The following is a 27,551-nucleotide window of genomic DNA, read 5'->3' as shown; positions in this document are numbered from 1 at the left end:
CACACAGGTTGCTCCAAAAGTAATGCCTCATATATTTCCATGAACGCTACAACAGATACAGGGAGCACAATAACACTGATAGCGCAGATTTTCAGCTACATAATGCTATTTTTCAACACAATCACCACCGCTAGCTGTGCATTTTCACCAACGATGAACGAGAGCCTGCATGGTGCACTCGTAAAAATCTGCATAGCTGTCCAGAATGTGACTTCTCTTTCATGTTGCCGTTGCCACTGCTGATATACAGTATGTGCCACCTCACTATGCTCACAAGCATCAGTGAATGTCAGTGGGTGCAATTTTTTTTCCGTGTGCAAGAATTCAGTGACACATCTTTGCTTCATTTGCGCTTCCATGTCAGATACCACTTTGTCAGACTGCCCCTCTGCTGCCATCTGTCACATAGCAGCGTGATGTAATGGAATGTTGGTTGGAAGGTTCAGCCTCTACTGCCGTATCACCAGCATCCACCTCTGACATCATGAACCAGCTTAATAACATAAGAGGCATTACTTTTGAATCAGTTCTTCTATATGAAGCAAATAAAAAAAACAGAGCTTTTTAATTGAGGCACATTAGTTTAGGTGGCTCTACTTGTATTTTGCATATCTGTGATGGGCAATATTCTTCTGCCCTTATGTGTTGAGGATTTAGCAACACAACTTGACATCTCTCCTCACAGAACTCTTATTATTTCACAAAAGGCATTTAGTTTCCAAATAATAAATGGGAGAAAAATACAACTGCCAACTTCAGTCAATGCTTTCTGCAGTCTGTTCCAATCCTGGCAGGCCTGCTGATAGCTTGAGACAGGTAAGGCCTGAGGCTTGAGACATGGAGAGCAGGTTTGCTAGATATTGGCAAAGGCTGTTGCTACTGTTATTGTTTACTACTTGCTTTAGAATTGGAGCAGTAAGAAGGTAAAATAAGAAATACAGGGCACTAGAATTACCATGTTGCCAGACCTGAAATAAAAACAATAACAGCAAAAACATTTGTCTGTTTGTCTCTGTAACTTAGGAATACGCAAATATGGTTATTTTTGTTCTGTTTTCTGTTCCTGGTTACATCCTAAAGGAACATACTTGGGTGGTTTTTAGATATCTGCTTCCTCTTTCTGTACTCCCAGGTTCTAATTGACTGGATTAACGATGTGCTGGTGGAGGAGAGAATCATTGTCAAACAGCTTGAAGAGGACCTTTATGATGGGCAGGTGCTGCAGAAGCTGCTAGGTGAGTTCACACAAGAGAAGGTGGCTCCAGAAAGCGAAAGAAGCCCCAAATTAATCCCTTTCATAGTTGTGGACTGTCACGAAGTTGTGCAGTAGCTCACTGCTTCACCAGGGGTACAGTTTATTTCACTGATAGCTACAGCGTCAGCTTCCCATCTGTTCTTCTCAGGCACTCTGCCTTTGAAAGGGGATCATTCTTAGGTAGCTCATTTGGGGATTAGGAGTAGTACAGAGAGCTGACATGTAGCAGAAGAAAAGGTGAAGAGGAGACCAAGCAGAAACCAGGTGGTCCAAACTTTGTCTTCATAGTTTGCTCCTGAAAGCTTTTTGGACTGAGAGGTTTTTTTTGAGTTCATAATTACTTCTAGGGAAAAAAAAAGAGAATGCATGACAGCAGGCACACACTCACAAAGTGCTCTTAAGTGCAAATGGTACATAAGGAGATACATTTAGTTAAGTGATTTTGCAACCCCTTTACATGTTTGTAGTGTGTGTTTTTGCAAGAATCAAAACTGAGAAGAACTTGTAGTGGCTTACCAGCGTGTTTTCAGCAAAGAGACCAGGTATCCATTGTAGATCCCTACTGTTTATTGGAGATAAATAAGTACGGTGAGAGCTGTCTGCTGTTTTCAACAGTGGGTTGATATATTGAATATAAGTGTCAGAGGGGGATGAAAGGATTTAGTGATGCTAATTCCACTGGCATTAATTGAGACTACTTACTGAATGTTGTGCACATAGTCCTCAAATAACATGCATGCAGTGTTTTGGTGAGCAAAAGCTTTTAAAATTGGTTAACAACAACTGGTGCGTAACATTTGTATGAATACAAAACTGTTCTAGATTTGGCGTAGCATCTGTTATGTCACTGTAAGAGAACTTTCAGCTGCCCATTGCTCTGGTGCTGTACTCCTAAATAAAGGCACTTTAACAAATCAGAGCTCTCTATGGAGGCCATGGTTTCTGCCCTCAGGCCTGCATACACTTAGAAAGTGTTTGTTGTCCATACATGCATGACTAGTTGGACTTCTACAGGAGAAGAGGTGGGCATGTACATCTTGCAGGCCTGAGACTTTTACTTAGGCTGACTTTTCCTTATGTTCACCCTGTTTGGTCACTAACTGGAGAGCAAATGCTTCTTCCCTGGCCTGAAGCCATCACAGCTAGGCCCCATTGTGGTGTCATCTCAGCATGAATGTTTTGGTGGTATCTCGATTTATTCAGCAAGACTTACTCCTGAAACTGTTCATACCCTCTCAGTGATGCAAGATACAGCAAAGCTTGTCATGCCTGGTGGTGGCGCTCCTGATGCTTGAGTTCTCGCAATTAAGTCAATCCTTAGTTTTACAACAAAGTCTTCTTTCTTTTGCTTACAGGAAAGGCTAACAGAGTAGGGTTATAAAACTTTGAGTGGTAGTTACCTCTCCTTGTCTGTGAGAGGTATTTCAAGAATATCTGTCTTGGTGGACAGACAGAAAGATCTGCCTTGATGGGCAGATGAAAGACAACAGCTTGTCTGCAGGTTTACTTTGAAGTTGTTTGAAGTCAGAGATGAGCAAATGAATATCTGACCAATTTTGATAGGGCTCCTTGCTTAGTGGATTTTATCAACTAAATGCAAGCAGTGCCAATGAGAGAGAGGCTGGAATGGTGTAGTGCTTTTGGTGTCAGGGTAGAAAGAAATCTGCTCACTGACTGGAAGTTCAGGTGGGCAGAGAATGGATTGGAGCTATAACTTGTGACAAAAAAAAAAAAGAATTTTGTGGAATAGATTATTTTTTAATGAAAAATCTAAGGTAATGTAAAATAATGCTTACGTGTTTTGGCAGCCAGCTACAAAAAGCCTCACAGACATCCTGGGTAAGGAACACTTTTTCCCATTAAAATTATTCAGATACTGATAACAAATTCTTAGATTGATAGAAACAATCAAAATGTTGAAAGTGTTCATGAATTGATAACCTGCAAATCTTTTCTGTTTGGGTTATTAAAGTAAAGCTGTATTTCTGACATTTAAAAATACATATACAGCTACGTAAAATGTCCAAAAGAAAATGAGTTCTTGAACTTGAGACCAGAAATATTTCCATTTTTGAAAGAGTATGTTTTGACAACTTTAAAATGTTTCTCTAGCCTATCCCATGTTGTGAAAAAGGTTGTGATGAAAGATGTTCTTTTGTTCTAAAGAGTGGAATATGTAGTTGTTATATGTTCATCCAGTCCTGACTTGCCAGCGCAGAGAGTCTGGCCATTTTTTTTCCTCCAGAGTGAAGAGAGAAAAGAGATCAGCAGTTTCCATTGCTCTGGTGGATGGAAAAGTCTGTCCCACCTTCCTCAGCTCTCTTGTTTGAAAGAAGGATGTTTGACTCCCTGCCTCTTTGGCAAAGGTCACAGTGCAGAAGAAGAGAAAAGTGGCTTTTCTATGATTTTTACAACAAATAATTTTATTATAGAAACAAAGTTAACATTTTAGTTACGTCATTTCAGAAAATAATGCAGTGTTAGTTCATTTTGGAAGTAAATAACTGGGACAACATTATGACAATGCAACAATATTGTAGTAGCTTACTTATTTCTTTAAGCCACTTCCAGTAATGTCAGTATGAATCTATGACTCTCTTGAAGGCTTGAGGAGGTGCAGTTTCTGTAGCTTAAATTCAGACCTTCAGCTAGCCCAGAATACATTTCATAAAGCTGAAGTAAATGTTTGTTGAACTAATGGAAGTTCCTTGTGTAGGATAGGCTTTGTTGTGCCAAATGTTTTTTGGCGATGAAAGAAAGCAGGAGATGCCATTACTGCTAACTTGTTTCCTGTCTGAAAGTTACTAAATATTTTGTCACCTGATAGGAGAGCATGTTCTGCCAGACATTTATTTGTTTTCTGTCGCAGGATCTATTGGAACTGACACATTTTGATAAAGGTTTGCTTTCAGTTATTTTGCTTTCTGAAGAAAAATGATTCTGTTGGGAAATTTCTAGCAGAGCCCAGCTCTGATCTCCAGTACTGTGCAGTTCTTATTCCCACCCAGTTCCTTTATCAACCTGGTATTGCTTGTTTCATTTTGTTGTTGGCTTTATTCAAATACAGAAAAACTGGCTGACCGTAAACTGAACGTGGCAGAAGTGACTCAGTCTGAGATTGGTCAGAAACAAAAGTTGCAGACGGTCCTGGAAGCTGTCCATGATCTACTTCGACCACATGGCTGGACAATCAAGTGGAACGTTGACTGTAAGGACATTTCTGTGGTTTCTCTTTCAGCTTCACAGACAAGGGGTGTGTGATAATCAGTTATTTATTTGCATAGAAGATATTACCAATCCATGCGTAGATTGTAATTGGTACCTTCTTCTGTAGCCCTTAAAGACAGGCATATGTGACTATGGAATAAGTGCTATTGCTTTAAGCGTATGCTGTTATTAGAAAGCTATTTGTTTGTTTCCCAAATTTGGATCCTACAAATACGAGAAATTCAGCAGTCAGTCAATTACTAGAGGGTGATCTAAGCCTTGTGGCCATTACACTGTCCTGTTTAAAGATGCAATTTCTAAGAGGCTAAGAAGGTAGTGCCCCACGTTCCAGCTTGGCCAGTTATGGTCCAAAAGTGAGAATGGAATTTGAGAAGATGCTTTGCTGAGGTAGTGGATGTTATTTGTCTTTTACAGCCAGGAAAGCTTGTGTTAACACTCTGAATATCTTCTAAAAGCAGGATTTTCCAGTACAGTGGAAAAAAAGTGATTGATTCTGACTGTTTTTATTTCATTGACTGGAAAGAGAGCTGAAATGATTGGACTCCTAAATTAGTTATGTAACCTGAAGGGAATTGAATCTGGGCTCTGCTGCCTTTGTTAATTTAGGAAAAAGAAGGGAGAAGGAAAAAAGAAAGAAATTAGTCTTCACTGTAGACCTTTTTCAGTTCATCCACCTTTTTCCCAGGGATATTTGTGTAAAATAAGATGCCAGTATTCTTTTTTTTTTCTGCTTGCTTTTCCCTGCAGCGATCCATGGCAAGAACTTGATTTCCATTCTTCACCTTCTAGTAGCTTTGGCAATGCATTTCAGGGCTCCCATTCGACTGCCTGAGCATGTGTCTGTACAAGTGGTGGTTGTACGGGTGAGTATGAAACTTTATAAAATTTTTGTCAGAGCGATAATTCTCGAGTATTCTGAATTAATGTTGCTGGGCTGCTCCTGTCTGTTGCCCTCCCATCTCATTTAGAAAGTTCTTGTCCTAGTTTTTTTAGTGAGTCCTAGTCCTGGGGATGCATTTTGTGTGATTAAATATGATTCCAAGAATATTCTCTTTCTAGTATGTTTAGGACCACTATGTGAGGAAATGTCCTGAGCTGCGTGAGAAGAGGTTTAGATTGGGTGTCAGAAAGAATTTCTTCATGAAATGGGCATCTAGGAGTTGGAGCAGACTCCATGGGGAGGTGATGGGGTCTCCAACCCTGGAAGTATTTAAAAGATGTGTGGATGTGGCACCTAGGGACATGGTTTAGTGGTGGACATGTCAGTGTTAGGCAGTGATTGAACTTGATTATGTTGAAAGTCTTTTCAAACCTATATGATTACATGATTTTCTATTGCAAGATGAGGTTAAAAATGTGATGTGATTTTGTATAAAAGACAGTTCCATCTGTAACTTTGGCACTTCAGAAAATGTTTTATGCCATGCATTTTTATAGAGAAGTCACTGAAGTACAAATAGTACAGGAGAGAGTTTCAACATTTAGAATTGCCTCATTCTGTGAAGCCTGTTACTGATGTTGTTTTTCCCCAATGACTTATTATTCAGACCTAGATGTGTTGTTTTCCTTGGCACACTAGTGGAGTTTCCATCATTTCTTGCACAGCCTTGTGTTTTTGTTAGCTTTCCTTAGATGTGGAGAATAGATTTCATCCGAGGAACCTTGACTTCTTCCCTTCTGCCCTAGATATTGCTATAGTTACTCCTTTCTCTGCTTGACTTGAACAGTTTCTTTTCAGTCTACAATGGCTCTAATTTCAGAGCATTTCTACTCTTGCTTTTCATCTTGCCTTCTTTTCCAACTGAAGCTCTCATGACAGCACAGTTTGTAGTATGTAAACCCAACTTTCCTGAATGACGGTTGCAAAACCAGGCAGATCTGTTCCATCTGGCCATCCTCTGATCATGCCATGACTATTTGCTGTGGTGCTCAGAGCTGTTGCAAGGCAGGCTCAGCTGCTGGTAACAGGCTATGGAAGTGCCTTCTGCACATGCCACTTCAAGAAGATAAAGTGGTCTTTGCTTTGCAAATATTGATACCCTTACAAGATGCAGTTGAATTGTGGTTGATTAGGCAAGCCTCATTTTCCTTTATGTTTAAGTAATAGCATTTTTTAGACTCCAGACCTGAACACTCTAGAGGTACAGGGTAAGATATAAGTGATTAATTGAGATATTCCCTACCTCACAATAAATGTATACATTCTTTTCAAGAGATGGTTTTGATCTGCTTTCAGACTGCTGTAGTTCTTTCATTTTAGGAACAGTGAATTAGGTATGAAATAATGTGAGTGTAATAGAAGATCAATTTTTATTTTAGTTTCTCTTGACTACTTTAGAGAAGAAAGGGGGAAAAAAAAAACATACGGTGGTCAAAAGTCCTCTGTCACCCTCATGTTAGAAGTCTCCTTCTACCCAGGACAGTGAAATGTCTTCTGTAACTGTAACAAGTCAGGACAAAACCCTGGGGTTACAGAGAATGCTTGCCTTTCCTCGTCCTTTCACAGCTTATTTCACATCCTGTAGTGGATGGAAATCTTTGGAGAAATTGTTCACACATCCTTTTTTGCTGGAGTTATAGAGAGGATCTGATTCACCAGAGTCCCTGAATCTGGAGATTAGACAGGGCTGAGATGAAGGCTGACCAGAAGCAGGAAAAGAAATGAAGGAAGAAAGGAAGAGGAAAGAAAAAGGAAAGCAAACAAGGAACTCCCATGCCATGTACAAGGAGTGTTAACTGAAGCTTCAGAAGCTGTAAACTCCTGCTCTTGAACCTAGAGTCTGGGGTCCTGGAAATGGTTGTGGCAACTGCTGGCTGTGAGCCTACCTCAGCTGGGCCTGTGCAAGAGCAGGCTTGTTTCATTGCTTGTTTCATTCAGCTTTGTTTATTTCAGTGGAATGCAAGACAAGATATGAACTGAAGTGTGTTTCTTTACGGTGTTCCTGCTGAAGGAATAACTTCTGCTTTATAGTTCGGAAAAATGCATTTTTGTAGTTCAACATTCGTCATCTGGTCTAAAAATATATGCTGTTTTAGTAACACAGATCTCTGTAGATGGATTTTACTTAGTCTTTTTTTTCACTGACAAAAATGAAAATGGTTACGAGGTTAGCATTATTCTCAGTTTAAGTAAGAAAACTACTACAATTATCAATTTTATTGTTAAATCATTTCTTATTACAGATCCTAATCACTATTAGGGCTCTTTCAAACTGGATCACAGTTAATGTAAGATTATAATCTGAATGTATATTTAAGGAGATAAATCAGTAGTTTGTAAAGTGTAGGATGACAAAGCTTTGCAGAATTGATACCATAGCAAGAAAACCTCGAAAGATGTGGGAGAATTGTCCAAGAACACACCAACACTGAAGTTTTCCAAAGTAGTTAAGTTTCACTCTCATGGGTGACTTTGACACTTTGAATTAAGCTTCTCAGTTTAATTGAGCTGTTTACGCACTATGCAGATGCCTGAGGTGCTTCTTACCACAAGGGGCTGTGTTTACATGGTGCAAAAATGAACCCACAAAATTGATTGTTTTAGGTCTTCCTTTCTTCCAAATAAAGTAGAAAATGTAAGCGTGGCAACATAAATCCAAATTATATGTGAAGTGTCCTAGCAGAACAAGGGTTAGGTGAGTCTTTTAGTTAAGATCCTGTTGACAGGTCCTTGAAGTGCTGAGTTAAGAGTGTAAGTTTGTACTTGCTTTAATAATAGTGTCACTCAGTGTTTCCCTTTTGTTCCAGCCCTTCTTAATGAGGGCAAGGAGGATTGAAACTTTGTGGTTTCATTGTGAAGCTCCAGTGAGAATTGGAAATCCCGAGATTTTTCTTACATCTCACAGTCTCCTGATATTTGAAATGTGAACTTGCATGATGAAGAAATACTGTAATTCAGGAAAACAAAAATGTTCTCAGAAGTGAGTGTAAAAGTTGTTTGTAAGGCTCCCTGCCCATTGGTTGTTTTTGCAAGGCTCAGTAATTGCTGTTTTTTGCACTCAGCTTTCCTAGTCCTCATTTTTAACATTGCTGCATGTCCCACCTTGGTGCAGGTGGGAGATCTGAGGAATTTTTACAGTAATTCCTCTGTAGCCTGAGGTACAGAAAGGTCAGAGGCAGAAGACACGTCTGGTGGCAATTGTGCAAGCAATCCTGGTTTTATCGATGGATGACATTTGTTTTGGAATGCAAGGCCAAGGGACCTGGCCTTGTGTGTGTGCTCAGCTGCCTCTGAGAGGGCTGCATAGAAGTGCTGCCATTTCCACCCTCTGGTGAATCAGTGGTGGGTATCCAACCCTCTGCCTCATCAGCAGTTTGGAGGCACTATTCACTAGTCACCTCGTATTGAGGCTTTGTTCACAGGGCACACAGTGACCAAATGATCCAGAAACTGTTGTGAGTACAGCAGAGTCTTGGGATGGAATAAAGATAACGTTGTTCCATATACATGAAAACACTGCTGTGTCAGTTGCTTCCTCATTTTTCCATGCATGTTGTCATCCTGGCTTTCTTTCCCAAACCTTTGGCACCATTCCCGTGGCTCCCTCGGGGGAGCAGGGTTAGGTATATTCGTGATATAGAGGTAAGGTGTTGGGAAGACAGAAGTGGGCTGGATCCAGCTCTGGGCCAGGCTCTGGAGGGAGCAGCCGCAGCTCAAGGGTGGGAGACAGTGGCTCTGACTCTGCTCTTAGCCAGGCTCCCTGGGTGGCTTAGGAAAGCAGCGCTGCCCTCATTTATTGAATAAGGAGTAGAAAGGAATGAATTCTTGTTACTGATTTTTTTTTTTTTATTGCAATTCTTATTTTAGGTTGCTTCTGGGGAAGGATGTGCTTCTCTTCAAAGCTGTTCTGCCTAATAAGTTCTTGTTTGGGGTTCAGCTGGTGAAAATGATTGAGACTATATATGTGCAAAGAGCTTGTGCCTGAGGGAGCTGGTTTCCCTGCTTACCAGAGCTAGCAGCTTTCATTATTAACTGTGTCCTCAGTCATTCTGACAGGACCTGGTTCCTAGATGACTGCTGATATTTGAGCTCCTAATGTCAGCTTTTTTAATGTAAAGGAGGGAGGCAAGAACATAAGGCTGTGTGCTGTAATGTTGTAACGGACCCATAGACTCAGTGAAAAGAGATGCTGAGAAGTTTTTCTGAATCAGATAAAAACACTTCTGGCCTCAGAGGCATCTGTGACATGCCAAAACTGGAGTGCTGGTACCTCTGTATTGAAGTGCTGTGTCTTAACAAGCTAAGGAAGCTGGATTGCAGTGGTCTTAGCTAATACTAACGCTTTGTGGGATTCAAGAGTTTCTGCTCGTACAGAAAGATATTGCAAGGAAACAAAATCCAGCAACAGAAAGATGCTGTCTGTTGTGAAATCACTGCTAAGGTCTTCTATGCTCTTTACATTTCTGTGGTGATGGCTGGTAGGAGTCTGACTGGTGGCTTCACTAACGTGTCTGCTCTTGGAGAGCCTCCCTGGTCTACTGAGGGCTTTGCCAGCACAGCAGAGCCCTAGCCAGGGCAGTCTGTTCTTCAGTGCTAGTCCTCTTCTGAGAGCCAGGCTGCCAGTAGCGTCAAAGTTTTGGTTGACACTGACCAAAATAAGTAACCCTGGGGTGTTTAAGGTGAGGCTGACAAACTCTCTAATCTGTGTTCCAGGCACAGTGTTGACTCTGATCTCAGGCAGAGAATGGTTAGTTAGTTTATTGGCTGCAAATATATACACATTTCCCAAATGCTCATTTGACTGTCAGCTTGATAAATGAAACTGTTGTAGGAGTGAGCCCTTCTGTGTCAGCTGTTTCACCTCTACCCCTACAAAACTTTGCCTTAGCAAACATAGTTTACACAGTTTTCTCCTCCGGGATTCTAGAGGATGATGAATGTTGTTGAGCCTCTAATGAGCTTCTCCTGCATTAATGCTGTCTCTGTTTCTAACTCCCCCTTCATTTCCAGAAACGCGAAGGCCTTCTTCAGACAACTCATGTTACAGAGGAGCTGACGACTACAACAGAGTAAGCACAGAATGTTTTTGTTTGAGTCTGTGTCTGTGAAATTTTTCACAGGGACAAAACAGAAAAATAATTAAGAAAATCCTGAATGTGTTGCTTTTTAGCTATATAAAAACAACTTTGTTTCTAGAAATATGTTACAAAGGAGATCAGTGTCTTCTTGACATTCTTGTATCAAAAAAACTTTCATCTGGGTACCTCGTTGGAATTGACCTTTATTCACCGTACATAACTCATTTCTGTCTGGAGATGTTGTCTCTCTTAAGTGAAGGACCAGTGCAGATATTCTGGGGGTAGATTAGTTTGACAAAAGGCAATGGCTCAAAACTGAAGTGATACCCTGATAAAGGTGTAAGAAGAGATCTCTTATTTTTGTATGGGACCTAAGGGCTAGAGCTCAATAAAAATAAACATCCTTGCTCTCCAGTTTTTGCAATGGGTTTACTCTGCCTTATGTTTTTACATTTCTTTTTATAAGGAAAAGGCAAGACGTGCATTTTGGCTGCAAATAAAAGATGAGGCTCTCCTTCATGTGGCCTGAAGTCAACTTTTCTAAAAGGGGTTACACAAGCCCTCCTTCAGTCTTTCTGTGTATTGTCTCCCTGTGGAGCTGGCTCAGCTTTCCATGGCTTTGAAGATAAATGAAGTACCATGTGGCTTTGCTCAGCAGGGAAGATATTTCAGATGGAAACATTAAAAAATGAGATCATAACATCTCTGTGTGGATGTTAAAGATCCATAGTGTTCTTTGTAGGATTTGAGCTCTGCTTCTGTATTGTGGACCAAAATTCCTTCTATGCTCTTGAACAGTGTAGTTAGCTTGTCCTCTCTCCTTCTGGTGTGGTTTGGAAGATGGAATCTGTGTGGTAGGGTTTGGACATTTTTTAGCAAGAAAGATGTTTACAGTTACTTCTGTGTGTTTATGCATGTGTTTAGTATGCGTGCTAAGTTACTTAATGATATATAAAAAGAGGTTACTGTTCAAAGTGTTGCATACCTGGACAGGTACAGAAAATGCAATAATCAGCAGACTCCAGCATTAGGTGAATACTTTCCAATTCCTCTGAGCAAATTAGGGCCTGATGCTCAGTTGATAAACATCTGCGTGCTGATGTCACTGGGCTGTGTGTATAATTCACATCTGTCAGTATTATTTACTTTACAGTCAAATATGATGTATGCTTTCTTTCTTCAGATAAAATAGATTAAAGCAAGATAGATAGCCTTACTCTTTCTGAGCTATGCATTATAGTCTGTACCGAAGATATATGTAAAAACTGTCCACAGAAAAGTGCATTCATTCACTCTTCGTCATAAAAACAGTGATGCATTAAAAAAAAGAAATCACAATTCCATATAAAAACATGACTTCCATAATTTCCATTCGTTTCAAATGTATCTCCCTGACATCACTGGTGATCTGCTGTGGACACTGCAGCACGTTCCATCATGTCTGCAACATGCCCAGCCTCCTGACACAGTGGGAGCAGTCAGCCCTCGGCATCTTGCAGGAAAAGACCTGTTAAGCCCATGGACTTGTATTTTCAAAGTGATTATTCATAAACTAACACAGTGTTTTTTAATTCTCTGACTTGCAGGATGATGATGGGAAGATTTGGTAAGTAATAAAGTTGGCCCTGATTTTGTTTTATTTATGTTTTGTTATATCCAACACAGAAATTTTGTCTGCTTTTTCTCATGAGATCAAGACACTGAACTGAGCAGTGCCACAAGTTTGAACTGTTGGGAAGATTTTCTTTGTCTGCACACAGTGGGTAGAAACGGATCATCTAGTGCACAGCCTTTGTTTTTCAGACTAATCCTTGTTGGTCTGTTTTCGCTCTTATGTAATACACAGTAAAAATGCCACGCAGGGCAGTATTTCCTACTTCCATTACTGGTGGCCTGTGAACAAAAATCTTTGCAGCCCCCACCAGTAAGTAACACCTTCCTCAGAGCCTGACTGCTTAATTTAAATATAAATGGGCATATGGAAATTAATGAAACAAAGGTACATGGTATGAGTGCAAGGAAAGCTCTGTTTATCTGCCTGTCCACTTGCAGACTCTGGTCCTAATCCTTTTACGGTACTCATACAGTGCTTTCTCTCATAGAATCATAGAATTACCCAGGTTGGAAAAGACCTCAAAGATCAAGTCCAACCACAGCCTAACCATAGTACCCTAACTCTGACAACCCTCTGCTAAATCATATCTCTGAGCACCACAACCAAACAGCTCTTAAACACATCCAGGGACCATGACTCAACCACCTCCCTGGAGGTCAGTGAATGATGCATTTATTTGCAGTTACCCCTGAAATTTCTAGTGTGGTTTGCTTTGGTGTTTAGGTAGATGCTAAAACAAGGTGATTACTTTTACCTTGGATCTCTGTTATGCATCTTCCTCAGACAGGCCCTTAAACTTATGAAGCATAACATCCTGTACTTGGCTGTTGGAGGTGTATTCATTTTAATATATATTTTTTCCCTGTAAAACCAGAACGCGATGCCTTTGACACACTCTTTGATCACGCACCGGACAAACTCAGCGTTGTCAAAAAGGTAAAAAAAATAAATAAAAATCAATATTTTATTTTCTACATTGGTTTCTTTTTACACTTTTGGAAAGGTATCCAGAGAAATCTGAAAGTGAAAGAAAAGGATTTTAAAGTTATAAAAAGGCTGCTTATTCCCAAAAGATCACTGCTTCAGAGACAGGTCGTACCTTGATTGATCATCTTCAGTAAGGCTCTTGTCTGGTTACTGCTGTTTACTGCCCCAGGCTTTTCTGTGTAGTGCTAATAGAGGCATTGATGCTTAGTTTGCAGCCATATATGTTGTTTTCAGTTGCTCCTAAGCAGCCAAAGATCAGCAGCCAAAGATCAGTGCTTCATGTTGTTGTCTCACTGCATCAGCAGCTACTTCTTTATCTGATCCAATTAAAGTGGTGCAGGTTAGAAAAAGCCACTCTGCAGAGTATTTGCAGTGATCCAGATCATTCAGTCTGGACAGTTGTACATGCTTTTATTCCTCAAGTGCTATCCTGCAGCAAGAAGGCACTGAGCTGAAGGGTAACGAGCATCAAGTGGTGGCAAAAAGTCTTCTGGAAGTGTCTTGTTAAAGCTGATTGAGTTAAGTTAGCTATACCTGTGCTACAGTTGTGTTGACTTCCAACAGTATGTCTGTCCCTTTTGAAAGCATTCTAAGCAAGCTTCTGCTTTGATATTTCAAGACCTGTCTGGCTAAGCAGGATTTTGCATGTGTGAATAAAAACACACAGTACAGATTTGGGTTAAATCCTGACTGCTGTTTTAAGTGCCTATCGCTGCAGAAACAGCAGTGGGCATGGAGCTGTGTGCTGTTGGTACCAACTGTTGGGAGTCTTAGCTGAGTGTCGCTGTTGCCTTGCACTCAACGGGTGTTCTCTAACAAACTGAAAAGATTAGTGGGCAATAAATGCACCCACTGCTGACCTCATCTTCACAAAGAAACTGCAAAGAAGCAATGCCGTCACTGCCTTTTCCCACTATGCTGAGTTATGGTTTATGTGCTGGAAAAGATAACAAGTGTGTAATAGCACCACCTGGTGACTCCTGGCTTATGTTGCAACAAAAGTGATTATTCTACTCAGCTGTTTTCTTCTTCTTCTTCTTTTTTTTTTTTTTTTTTTTTTTTTTCTTTTGGTATTGATTTATTTAAAAGCAAATAGCACAAAGTCGTGTTTATTAAACTTAAAAATGACTTAAAAGAGTATATTAACCCTTTCATGTAGGCATCACCTATAGTTCTAACATCACTGGTTCTGGTGTTTTATAGTCTCTGATCACCTTTGTGAACAAACACTTGAACAAACTGAATTTGGAAGTAACGGAGTTAGAAACTCAGGTAAGTTTTTTTCTGGTTGTTTAACTTTGTAAATGACAAATGTAGGCCCTTTTCCCCTGTAAAACGGTGTTATGGAACTACTTCTCTTTGGACACATTAATTTATAGGCTCTTTTAAATAGCAGTGGCGTTCACTGGTGTTAGTTCCCTTTTCGCATGTTTACCTGTGCTTCATATTGCTGTTGATTTGCATTTTAAGGTGAAATTCCTGGATATTCACTATGTCCATTTTAATGACTGTAGAATCCTCTGAATTTCAGGGCAGCTTGACTCCTGGATCAAAGTGGTATGCTGTAAAGCTGTTGCTATAGTTATGGATGGGTGGTGGATTGTATCTTACTAGCAGTGAGGATTCCTAATGAGCTGGTGGGAGCTCTTAATAGCTGGCTGCCTGGGGCTCTCAGGAGGAATCTGGCCTGCAGCATGCAGTTCATTACAGTGATATCAGTGCTAGCTTTGATCACATCAAAGAGGGACTGGAAACAATTTTGCTATTGCCACAAAGGCCTCTGTGTCCTCTTTATCCTGTGAGCGCTTCTCAGCAGTGTGGATTAGCAACTCTGAGCTCATGTACTGCCATGGTTTGACTGCTGTTTGTTTCCAGGTTAGTTTGTTTAAAGCTTACTGAGGTAACTGTCTACCACTACAGTCAGCTCTGCAGGAGCCCCCCATCTCTAGCACTAAAATGGGTACAGAATATGCTTGGAAACATTAAGTGTGAATTTCAGTGTCAGTGGAGTAGTTCTAACTCTGGAGGTCAAGTTAAGCTATTTTCAGATTGGCTTTTTGGTTGAGAAAAACAGAAACAAGTATTCTTTCTAGCGTTCATCGTGCTGTAGAGGGAAGGTTAACTTAATGTCCTCGCAAAAAAGAATAAAAAATCATGACATCTAGAGAATTATTCCGGGAGTACTGATAGCTGATTTGAGTGACTTGGTTTAGTACCCGTCATTTGTTGATATCTTACATCTTTGTTGAAATAAATGAGTGACTTGGTCTGATCTGTCACTACAAATTGCTTCTAAATGCCTCGAAAGTATCCAGCAATTTACTTTTGAAAAGGTTGGAGGATGTCACATATGCCATATCAGGATCACAGGTGAGAGTTCTGTAGGAAATAGCATCTGTCCCCCTCCACCAGCCAGTAAGTAGTCATCCTGTCTGGTAGGAATACTGAAAAGTACTGCTGAGAGTATTTATTATAGTGGTTAGTATTTATGGAAACTGAAGAGTTTATTTTGAGTTGGAACAAATTCTTTATGAAGTTAATGTTCCTACCTGTGACAGCTTTTTTTTTTTTAATTTGAAGTTCTGATTAGAGGCAGTGTTGAATATACATGACTTGAGAGGAGGGACTGCAGTTGAAATTATTATGTACTGTAGGAATAGGATTATGAATATATGAAATCATGTTTTCCAGGAAGTCTGGTTGTCTGGTTTGTCGTTGTTTTTGTTTTTTAAACTTTTAATCAAGAAAGCTCTGTTAAATACAGTAGTAAAGTTGGCAAGGTTCTTCAAGAAAATCAAAGGAGCAAAAGCTCATGTTTAAAATGAGCCTTTAAATAAAGTAATCACAACTGAGAACAATCTGACATACTTCTACATCATCCCGAAGTATTCAGTAGCCTGATAATTGAGGGTGTTGGATTTGGCCCCTGCCTAGTCAGACTCAATACTCAGCATCCTTAAGAACTGCCAGTTGTATGTAGCTCCCAGGTAAATAGTTTCTAATTTCTGCTGTCTGGAACTATGTACAGTATATAAGTGATTTAAACACTACTTGACAGATGCTCTTGAATGGGTTAGCATTGTAGCTGATAGGCTAGTTTTATTCAGGAAATGAAAGCAGAGGAAATAATCCTACCATATGTAGGGATAGAGCCTTGTATCATATATGTACATAACAGCGTGCTTCTAAGGAATTTGTTTTGCTCAGCTGTACTGGTGATTCCAGTGGTACAGGTGAATCCAGAGAGCAGATGAAACAAAGCCCTAAGTGCTTATTGCACATGCTGTCAACTCCTTGCTGTTCATGATAGGAAAAGTCGATGACTCCCGAACTGTCGTAAGCCTCTGTGCTAGCAAATAACAGTGGTAGAAATTAATGCATATCATTTGGGCCAAGCATTAATTGCTGTGCTCGTTTTTGGGTGCTTATTTGAAAACAGATGCTTCCGCTTAGAAATGTCACCAATATTTCTATTTAGTTTGCAGATGGTGTTTATCTGGTTTTGCTCATGGGTCTCCTTGAGGACTATTTTGTTCCACTTCACAACTTCTACTTAACGCCTGAAAGTTTTGATCAAAAGGTGGGTAGAAATTCCAGGTTGTATTCTGTTACTTTTGTTACAACATGATATTTTCCAGTCACTGTGTCCTTTCTCTTTGTGCCCAGTAAATACATTCTTATCTTCAGGAGCTGTGGCAAAGGTATATTGGCTGTGGCACTTGATAGTTAATATAATCAAGTGTTGCTTGTGAAATTAATGGGTACATTTCCCATAGTTAAGTAAGAAAGTGTCATTTGCCACATAAAACTTGTAAATATTTAGAAGAAATAAATCAATAATATGATCAACAAGTCTTTGTGCTGTATAATGCTTTCCATAATTAAAGTGATTTATTAAATTGCAGTACAGTTTGAAGTCTTTTTGTGCTCAAGGATGCTTGATTGTGTTAGGCAGCAGAGCTGATGCCTGGCATTTCCTAGCATTTACTATGTAAATAGGCAAGAAAGGCAAAAGTTGAGTGATGGGAAGCTCTACTTCATCTGCATCCCTATGCACTAGAATAGTTTCTTCCCGAAGTCACAGAGTAAGTCAACCCTAAAAACCAACCCTTCATCTCATTAGTGTCAGTTGCCTAACACCTAGTAGTCCTTTTTCTGTAGTTTATGTAGTGGTTCTACAAACGAAATATCATTAATTGATATGTACTTGATATGCTTGATATGGTGTAGGAGGAGTGGTATCCAGGCTGTGGTCTTTGGTTGACCTGGGGTTAAAAACTGTGTGTTTGAGAGCTCACTGATAACAAGTTTCGTAGCTGTATAAAGCTAAGATGGCCAAGAGGCCCTGATCCTGAGTCACACTGATGTATGACTTCAGTGCTCTCTTCAGCAACAGTAATGCTCCCTGACAGAGAGACGTCTTATCATTGATAGAATAACCCAGTTTTGTCTGAGTGGATCATCTCGATAATGCAGGAATAATTGGATGTATACCAGGGAACACTGGTACAAGCTCAGCCTACTGTGCTGAGCATGCTAGTTCTATTAGTTACATAGTGTTTGTTGACATCCTTGGGTGACTAGTTGTTGTCTGGGAGCTTAAAGGGGTTCCCTGAAGGAAGGAAATCAGGCTCTGGCAAGAGAGCTTGTTTAGGTGTTGAGTTTCTAGATAGGAGGGGAATTAGATAATGCAGACTTGATAGAGTAGTGAGAAAACGTTACATAACCTTCTAAACAAGCTTGCCTTTATACCTTTTTCTTGCTTTTTTTATTACAGTACTTTGAGTTTTCCCTCTTTTTAGAGATGCAGTATGCTGAGTCATAGCCTGTGCTCATTAGGTCAAGATTTTGTTGTTAATGGTTTAAATTAGTGTTATGCAGTATTCATGAAGTAACATTTTGTTTCTGTTTGGAGACTTTGCTTTGAGAAAAGAGGATTTGTAACTCAAAGTGCAAGAGGTAAACCCCGTCTTTTGGGAAGGGGAAAAAATATATTTTTATCTGGAAAATGACTGGCTTTGTTATGATGGATGAAGGGAAATTGGACCAGGTAAAAAGATTAATAAAGTCCTGAGCAGTAAATGTCAGTGTAAGGGGACTTTCATCCTTGTTGCAGGGGAGCTTTGTATGCAGAACTCCCTGATTTCCAAGATGAGTAGCTTTAATTAAATCTCCCCTTTTTGCTGTCCATCTCCAAAACTGTCACTCGCAGGGATAGAACTGCACAGGATTCAAAATCCAAATTTACTTGTTTATATTTCATTCAACATGGCAGAGAAAGCTGCTGTGTAGATCTCTTTAACCCATGATGTTAACTCCTCAATGAGTATCTTCTTTTAATCTTGCCTCCTTCTTGTATTTTTACTTTTTGTCTATTATCTTTTATCTGACTTCACATTCATGTGTGGTCCTTAGAGGCTTTCTGCACAGCTGTGCCTACCTCATTTTGCAGCATAAGACTGCTCAGGAACTGCCTCCACAAAGCATTTCATTTACTTTTATTTGAGAAATCTGGTTTGAATTCAGTCACTTTCCAAGTAAAGGTAAAACATCAAGATGCCCTGTTTCTTGATGAAGAATCAGAAGAAGATGATGTGATACTGATGTTACTTGAAATGCAGTTGATAATAATGCAGAAAAGTCTAACATTAATCAGAAATATTTCATTTATTGCCCTTATTTCTCACACACCTGTGTGTATTTTGTCATCTCTGGTTATGTCACTTCTGTTACAGTCCTTTTGCCAGGATGGCGACTGAGCTTGGGTCAAAAGAGCTCCACAAAACACAGCTCTGTTCAGGTAGTTAATGGGAGCTCTCTGGCCTCTGCCAAAAAGACTGAGATTAGGGCTTAAGGGACTTTCCTGGTTCATTTGGAACCCAGTTACCTTTTTACTTTTGGAATTCTGAAATTACTTTCCGTGTATGAAAAAGTCAGTATTTGACCTATGATGACGCAAGCTTTCTTTTCTTAGGCCCTCATGAGTACTTTCTGTCATGCTTAAAGTTGTAGATGTGTTTTACAGATTGAAATAGAATTGTCATTTTATATATCAAGTAGAGTGAAGAGACTAAAACATCTTTTAAAATTTTATTTAAAGGATTTATAATGCCTGTGTAACTTCAGGAATCTAAATAGTTCTTTTTTCTTAGGTCCACAATGTTTCCTTTGCTTTTGAGCTGATGCAAGATGGAGGACTGAAGAAACCAAAAGCTCGCCCTGAAGGTATGGACATGACACTTGTCTTTGAACTACATATGAAGATATAATAGCGATATAATAGCAGGTGCATTTCAAATGCATCTCCATTCAAGACAACAGAGTAGTATTAAGTGGAGCTACAATGTGCAACTTAACACTTTCCCAAAAGACTAATTGTCTCAGTCTGGGGTATATGCCTACCTGTGTTTCTTATCTGGAATAGGTTTATTGAAATAAGCACATCAAGTTTTAGGGAAAAATTCAGGAGCTGTGCAGTGCTGTGTTATAAATTTGACTGGTATTCTCAATCACAGTCTAAGCAAGAGCTTTTCATGCTCTAATTCTCATAATTATTACACTTATTTTGTATTCTTGGGGTCAGATAACTGAAAGGCTTTTCTCCTTTAGGAGATCCGATAACAAACTCTTCTTGATTTATGCAGTACTGTCTTGGACTCTGCTTGTCACTTTGGTTCCATCAAATCCTCTGTAGGATCAACATCTCGACAGTACAGTCATGTAATACATATTTCTTACAACAAGAATTTATTTTGTCATAGACTTCAGCAGTCTTTAGAAAGTGAGCATAGTATTCTCTGTTAATGCCAAACCCATTTATTATTCTTCCCTAAATAGGCTGGAAAATGTGTTATATGAATCCATGTCCTTTTGTTGGAATTGTGTTATAAATGCCTCTTAAATTAATTTCAGCCCATGCTTTCTGTGGTGCTCTCAAGAAAGGGGTGGTTTGGTGTTTTAGTGTTCCTTTGTATCAGCGATATACAAAAAAAGGAGTGGGCAGAACTCCTGCTCTCTGTTCTTCCAATAGATTGAAGCAGAACTTGATGCTGAGTTACTGCAGCAAAACTGTGTTGTGCTGGATTAATTTTTTACCCTCTGAAGGAGTTGTTATGGGATGTGAAACTTAAAATAATGGAATACTTCAAATGTTTTCATGATTGACAGCCACTTTCAGTTAACACTTTATTAGTTATTGTTGGGTATGTTATGACTGTGTACGCTTCATCTTAAAATAAGAAACGTGAGGCTGGGAATGTGCTTACTTCTGGGAATGCCTGCAAGATAACAATAAAGAATACTGTAATAACCCACACAGGGAGGATGCATCTTAAAATACCACACTCTTTAATGTAGCAAACAAAGGCGTAACAAGGTCTGGAAGATAGGAAAATGTCAAAGTAGAATTACAGTGTATCTTTTGCAACAGTGAAGGTAATTAACCATCAGTCTGAATTGTCAAGGGATATAGATGGAATTTCTACCATTGGAAGATTTGAAAAGAAAAAAACAGAAGTCAAATGTTAAGCTTATATTTTAAGTTTAGTCATCACTTGGTTAGTAAGCTCAATGCAAGATTTTGAAGGTCAAGTTCACGGAATCATGAATAGCTGGAAGATACTTCTGGAGGTCTGTCCCCAATGCTCAAGCAACGTCAGCTAGAGTCAGATACCTGGGGCCATGTCTGGGCAGCTTCTGAAGATCTCCAAAGAGGAAACTGCACAGACTCTGGGCAGCTTGTGTCACTGCTTCGTCACTCACATAGGAAATATATATATAGGAAATATATATATAGGAAATATATATATAGGAAATATATATATAGGAAATATATATATAGGAAATATATATATAGGATATATATATATAGGAAATATATATATAGGATATATATATATATATATATATATATATATATATATATATTATATTATTATTATTTTTACCAATGTTCAGAAGGAATCTCCTGTGTTTCAGTTTGTACCTATATGCCCATTGACTCTGGTCATGGCACTGGGCACCACTGAAAAGAGCCCTTCTCTGTCCTCTTACACCCTTCAGGTATTTGTACACATGGATAGGATCTGCCCAAGCCTTTTCTTCTCTTGACTGAACAGTCTAAACTCTCTCTGCTTCCTCATATACCCGTAACCATCTTTGTGGCCATTTGTTGGCCTCTTTCTAATACATCCCTCTTTCTTGTGCTGCATAATCCAGAACTGCACACAGAGCTCCAGGTGAGGCTTCAGTGGTCCAGAGGAGAGAGGAAGAGTCACCTCTCTTAACCTTCAGTCAGTGCTTTTCCCATTTCAGCCCAGGATACCATGATCCTTCCTTGCTGCAAGGACATACCCTGAAGACTGTGCTGTACATGAGTTCAGATTATGTAACCACAGTCGTTTCTTCTGACTCTTAAATCCACATAACATCACACTGCTGAATAAAAGAACTGGGTCCACTCCCTCTTTTAGCAATAAATACCTTTGCAAAGCTCTGATTCCTCAGGGTTATCGCCACAGGTGATCAGCAGCAGTCACTGCAGCTCACAGTGCTCCTGGAGATGAGTGAGTCAGCCTTAAATGCCTCCAGCAACAGAGGAAGGGCAGGTGGCTGGTGTCTGTCCAGCTGCTGGTTTGGGTCCCTTCCAACCCTGCCTGTGCCTTAGCCTGATGTTTAGCTCTTGCTCCTGCCCTTTCCTGCTGCACTTGCTCCCACTACATCTTAGGATGTGCCATGTTTTTGCAAATGCAAAATACAAAATCTTAAACGAGACAGGCAAAGTGATACAATAAAAGTCTTAGAGGTTACTGAAAATCCCAGATGAAATGTGGAGGATATAAGACTGTTATTCGGTGTAGGGTGGGAGGGGGAGATTGGAAAGGTCCTGGCAATGATTCTGCCAAACAGGCAGTCGCTGTTTCCTCCGGACCACATGTTAATTGTACTTCACGTGTTAATTTTTGCTGTCTTCCTAATTCCTTGTGTGATTTCTTAAAAGAAATCTATTCTTGCTTCCTTCTCCTTCCATAGATACTGTTTCCTGTGTATCTTTTGCTTTCTCCTCTGCTTCCCTCTTTACGTATTTTACCCAACCTTTATTTTCACCTCTTCAGCCTTCACTATTATCCCTGGATTACTTGTGGCATTTCCTGGCATTTTATTAGAGTAACAGGATGGGAAGTGTTAGTGGAAAAGCTTTTTTATTGGCATTGTTTTGTTCCCTGGTCTAGCATAGTAAGAAGGATATTAGGTAATAGAAAGCTTCGAGTCTGCAAAAAGAATTTAAGCTTTATTTGTGGAGCATATCACTGCTGACTTGTGGGTTTCATAGAGTCATTTGAGTTGGAAGGGACCCTTAAAAATCATCTAGTCCAGCTCTCTTGAAGTGAACAGGGACAGCTCGATCAGGTTTCTGAGAGCGCCATCCAGCCTGGTCTTTAATGTCGCCAAAATGTGAGCACCCACCACTTCTCTGGGCAACCCGCTCCAGTGCCTCACACTCTTATTGTAAAAAACTTCTTCCTTACATATCCAAACTAAATCTCCCCTCTTTAGTTTGAAACCATTTCCTCTTGTCCCATCACAACAGACCTTGATAAGAAGTCTGTCCCCTTCTGTCTTATAGACTCCCTTACATACTGAAAGGCTGCTATCATGTTTCCTTAGAGCCTTCTCTTCTCCAGGCTCAACAGCCCTATTTCCCTTAGCCCGTCATCATAGGAGAGGTGTTCCGTCCTTTGCATCATTTCTGTAGCTTGCTTTTGGATGCGCTTCAGCATGTCCATGTCACTCCTGTACTGAGGACTCCACATCTGGATGCATTACTCCAGGTGAGGCCTCACCAGTGCAGAGTAGAGGGGCAGGATCACCTCCCTCAACCATGATGGCCACACTTCTTTTGATGCAGCCCAGGGTATGGTTGGCTTTCTGGGCTGTGAGGGCACATTGCTGGCTCCTGCCCAGCTTGCCATCCATCAGCACTCCCAAGTCCTTTTTGGCAGGTCTGTATTTTATCCTTAACACCTTCCAGCTTGTTGACGGTGGAGGTTGCTGTGACCCAGGTGCAAGACCTTGCACTTGGCTTTATTTGAACCTCATGATGTTCACCTGGTCCTACTGTCTAGAATATGTGAGGTTCGGGATCTTTTATGAAGTATGCAGGTACATGTTTGCTTCTTCTGTGGCTAGTAAAGTTGGTGGAAACTCAGACAATACTATAGGAGTGATGTTGCCAGAATGTAGCATTTCCTATATCTCAGACAGAATTAGGCTTACTCCATAACTAATTTTACATGAGGGAAAAGAATGATCTTTCTTCTGTTTCTTAGAGATGTTAGCTGTGACTGTAGCATTGCGAAGGTGTTTTGAAATGCGTCTTGTATGACAAATTGCTTGGCTTGGGGTGATTGGAACTGTTTTTTTGCTGGTCCTACAGGCTCAGAGTTGTGAAGATTTGTGTTTCTTTGGGGGCAAATTATGGAGAACAAAAAGCAAATTAAGGATTTCTCCTTTTCCTCCACAGATGTTGTCAACTTGGATCTGAAGTCTACCCTCAGGGTTCTATACAATCTGTTCACAAAGTACAAGAATGTGGAATGATCCTGGAAGCTGCTGAGATCTTCATTCTACCAGTCTTCTTAGGCAAAAAAATCCTATTAAAACACCCTCTGCACATTCCCTTTGTGCCTTATGCTATACTTAATGTGTTCGTTGCACAATTGCTGTGATCTCTGTAACTGTTTGTATGACAGTCCCACTAAAAGTTATGCATGTGTAATCTCTATGTCACTTAAAAATGTGTAGATATTTTACACTTTTACCAGGAGATATTCTTGAATCTGTTTGCTATGATCAACAAATATTCTCTTGATAAAGGAAATATACCACTAACTACTTAACTAAGCAGGGAAAACTTGAGACTTTACTCATGACAGTAGACTGATTTTGTAATAACCTTTCTTTCATTTGATGATTTTCCAGACTTAACCATTAGTATTAGAAACCATTAACCATTAGAAAATCAGCATTGAAATTTATTGGGAAGCTGTGCCTTTTCTGTTAAATAAAGTTTAGTACGTTCTATTGAGTGAGTGAGGTTGAGGCTAATTACAAGCACTGTCTGAAGCTTCAGTTTTTGTGTTAACCTCATACTGCTCTGTTATTTCCATTCAGTGTTTACACAGAGTAAGACTTGCAATGGGATAAGCATCTAGTCATTTGAGGTCTTTTATTTCACCTCCTCTCTAGGAGAAATATGTTTGCTAGAACCACTGTCATCCTTTAGGTATGCAGTTTCAATCAGGTCAGTCATCAGGAGCTTATCAAATATGCCCAGGTTGGATTAATGCTTTCTGTCCCAGTCCTTTCTGAGATGTGTGTGGGGAATAATGAACTTGACAGTTCAAAGGCTGGCACGTCATTTCATGTAACTGAGATAAGGGGTTGGATTCCTCTTGAGGTTGTTGGCACCTGTACAGTTTTGGGGGTCAAGCATCTATAAGCAGTTTTTATGTATTTTCTTTACTGAACATTAAAAGCAAATTCGTATGTAAATAAGAACTTACCTCGTTGATCACCCTGACTTCTACATAAGGCAGAGTGTACTTAGTGCAAGCCAGTAGTTAACTCTTCAAGTTGAAGCTCTTCAGTGATGTTTAGTTGTGCTTCAAGCTAATTTCAAGTTGTCCTGTGTCATCCTGAGAACTGAATTGTAGAATTTTACAGTGGGATTTTTCTCCTTCACTCCTTCAATGTTTTTTAATCTTAGGAAGAAAGGAAATGTGCTTCTGCTTATTCGCTTCAAGTAATGAATTACTTGTGCCACCTCCCCTCGTGCCTCCAAAACAAAAGTGAAAGGAAGCTGCTCTGTTTTTCCGTGAAAAATTCAAGTCCGTGTATTCTATGAGATTCTTTGGGGGTCACTGTACTTCAGGAGTGACTGACCTTGTGCTGTTCATACAGTGGCTAGTGCTACAGGGCTTGAATTTTGGATGAGATCATTGGACTCTACCATGGTCATGGCAGTTATTGCAGAGGAGACTTACAGAAGCACCGGGACCAGGTGGGTCAGCTCTCTTGGCAAGTGAATTAAATTGATCTAACTTTTGTGCTGTGAAATAGGCTGGGAAATGATTGAACTGCAACATCTCTCGAACTTTCTGTTTAACACGGTGCATTTGTGGGAAATGAGTCTGTAGAAAAGCCATCATTCCACCCACCCACCCCCTCAAGCTGATGTGGAAGAGCAAGTGCTATCTATATTATCTGAAATGTTGGGAAAGACCTCCAGAGAATCTAGTTCTGAAATTACTGGCTATATTAATATAAAAAGCAAACAGAAAATAAGAAGAGGTGGATGAGAGCATTTTTGGCTTGAGAGAAGGAGAGGCTATTTCTGAGATGGGATTATACATCTGGTGTTTTAATTGCCTGTGAGCAGATGTGGGCATAACAAATTTTAAGAGTCTTTGTCTTGTTCAGTTATGTGTTTGTAGTTACTCTGCAGAAACCTGAATCCCTCCTCTGCAACCTGAGGCATTTCTTACATTAACATCCCAGTTGGTCAAGACAGGATAGACACACTGGATGTGCTGGGGGCAATTGTCATACCCTGTGGGTTTTGTTATCTGTTTTGTTATCATTCTTTAAGTCTGTTGGTACACATTGCACAGGGAAAATGCATTTTTCATTCCTTAGCTCACTGTTGTGTAACCAGGTCACTCTTCTGAGAATGCTGTCTTTCTTTATGGTTGACCCGACTGGGAGAGGGAATGGACCTTAACTGGAGCTCCATTGCAAGCAGAACAGTTTACAGGAAGAGCAGTGTAGGTAAAGCCTTCTCTAAGCGTGTGTTTTTGTCATGACTTTGCTATATATGCATGATACTTACTCTCAAAAAGATAAGTCAGTGTTTAGAATGTTATTCATGAACTCTTTACTGGAGTTTCAGATATGTTCCCCTGGGTACCAGTGCGGTAAATTTGAACCCAATTGTGTTCATCTGGAATGCTGATTGCTCTGCAACACTAAAATTTCCATGTTTTTAAATACTTGATGAATGTCTGTCTTTTTCAGTCCACACAACTTGCCTTTTAGGTATGTCTGTTTGACGTACTGAGATGCAGTGAGCTGCATTATCACAGAAGAAGCCCAGATATTCCTTAGCTACATCCTATTTCTCAAGATGAAAAAGCAGCAAAGCAGGTTTTATTATTTTGGTAGTTAAAACTTAAAGGGCTTCTCATCCCTGCTTCTCAAACCCAGGGCTTTCAGTATTAATGTATTTCTTTTAAGAATTTTTTCTACATTTTTTAACAGTGTTTACTCTTGATATCTTACTAAAAACTAGTCTTGCAAATAAAATTCTGGACTTGTCACGTGTGACAAGAGTTGTGTACTGTAAGCAAGTTACAATGCAATGCTATGTTTGCTAAAGACAACAGCAGGAGTGTTGTGCATGGATTTGTGACTGCTGTACTATTTATTCAAATAAAGAAATAAATGATGATCACATGGTTTTCCACATCTTTTTTTTTCTTCACTAAGTGGACAAATCAGAAAGATAACGGGCTTCAGCTGTCTTCTTTATCAAGGGTCCTAAATGCATGGTGACTTATGTAGACCTAGCAAAGCAGTCTGGGAGAGCAGGAAAATACACAGTCAGAACTTGTTATTGGTTGGGGTACCACCAATTCCTTGGATTGTTCTTCAGTGGCTGTTTTCTAAGAAGCTGAGGTGCATGCATGAGATGTGCTTTGAGAATGGATGGAAAGATTCATGGGACAAGATGCAGCTCTGGCACAGAATTTACTAGTGTAGTTCTGCGGAAGACTGGATGCTTCATGCACTGTTGATAATATTTTGGAAGAAAAATATGCCCATCCTCCATGTGTATTTGAGACTGTCCTTTGCCTTATCTTTCTCTGCATTGTGTCTGAGGCTTTTAAGAAAGAAACATGAGTTGCTAGTTGAAGCGGGGAGTGACCTAATAACTACAGATCAATTTCCCATGTTTTAGTTGTTCCTACTCCCTCTGCCTGCTGATAAGAAACTATATTTCAGAAGTACAGCATTTCCATTAGTACTTCTTTTTGATTTTACTCCCTACATTTCTGGGCTGTGGCATGCACTCCTACGTAGCATAGAACGTACTCTTAGTCTTTTCTGAGCTGATGAAATGTGCTTTTTTCTGCTTAGAGAATATGCTAAGTTTGTACTTCGACCACTAGACAGAATCACACAGAATCACAGAATGATTCTGGGTTGGAAGGGACCTCAAGGATCATGAAGCTCCACCCCCCCTGCCTGGCAGGGCCACCAAACATACACATTTACTAGATCAGGTTGCCCAGGGCCCCGTCCAACCTGGCCTTGAACACCTCCAAGGACGGGGCATCCACAACCTCCCTGGGCAGCCTGTTCCAGGGCCTAACCACTCTAAAAAGGTTT

The 27,551-nt window shown here is 40.0% G+C and overlaps 1 protein-coding gene across 3 annotated transcripts in view; it reads left to right on the top strand.

Annotated features, from left to right (window-relative positions):
• PARVB (parvin beta) overlaps positions 1-26,613 on the top strand; it is a 53,066-nt gene extending 26,453 nt beyond the window's left edge. For all 3 annotated transcript variants that reach the window (XM_015870134.2, XM_015870151.3, XM_015870144.3), the window contains exons 4-13: positions 1,133-1,235; positions 4,323-4,463; positions 5,231-5,346; positions 10,434-10,492; positions 12,088-12,107; positions 12,991-13,052; positions 14,307-14,375; positions 16,582-16,683; positions 19,256-19,328; positions 23,626-26,613. In XM_015870134.2, the coding sequence (XP_015725620.1) occupies positions 1,133-1,235; positions 4,323-4,463; positions 5,231-5,346; positions 10,434-10,492; positions 12,088-12,107; positions 12,991-13,052; positions 14,307-14,375; positions 16,582-16,683; positions 19,256-19,328; positions 23,626-23,702 (822 nt within the window). In that variant the 3' untranslated portion in view covers positions 23,703-26,613. The remainder of the gene's footprint in view (positions 1-1,132; positions 1,236-4,322; positions 4,464-5,230; positions 5,347-10,433; positions 10,493-12,087; positions 12,108-12,990; positions 13,053-14,306; positions 14,376-16,581; positions 16,684-19,255; positions 19,329-23,625) is intronic.
• The last annotated feature ends 938 nt before the right edge of the window (positions 26,614-27,551 follow it).

This window comes from Coturnix japonica, chromosome 1, assembly GCF_054131305.1.
Source record: "Coturnix japonica strain WE chromosome 1, WE-NBRP24, whole genome shotgun sequence".
In the NCBI taxonomy this organism is placed as follows: Eukaryota; Metazoa; Chordata; class Aves; order Galliformes; family Phasianidae; genus Coturnix; species Coturnix japonica.
The sequence above is the reverse complement of the archived record's forward strand: the minus strand, read 5'-3'. Positions and strand labels throughout refer to the sequence as shown.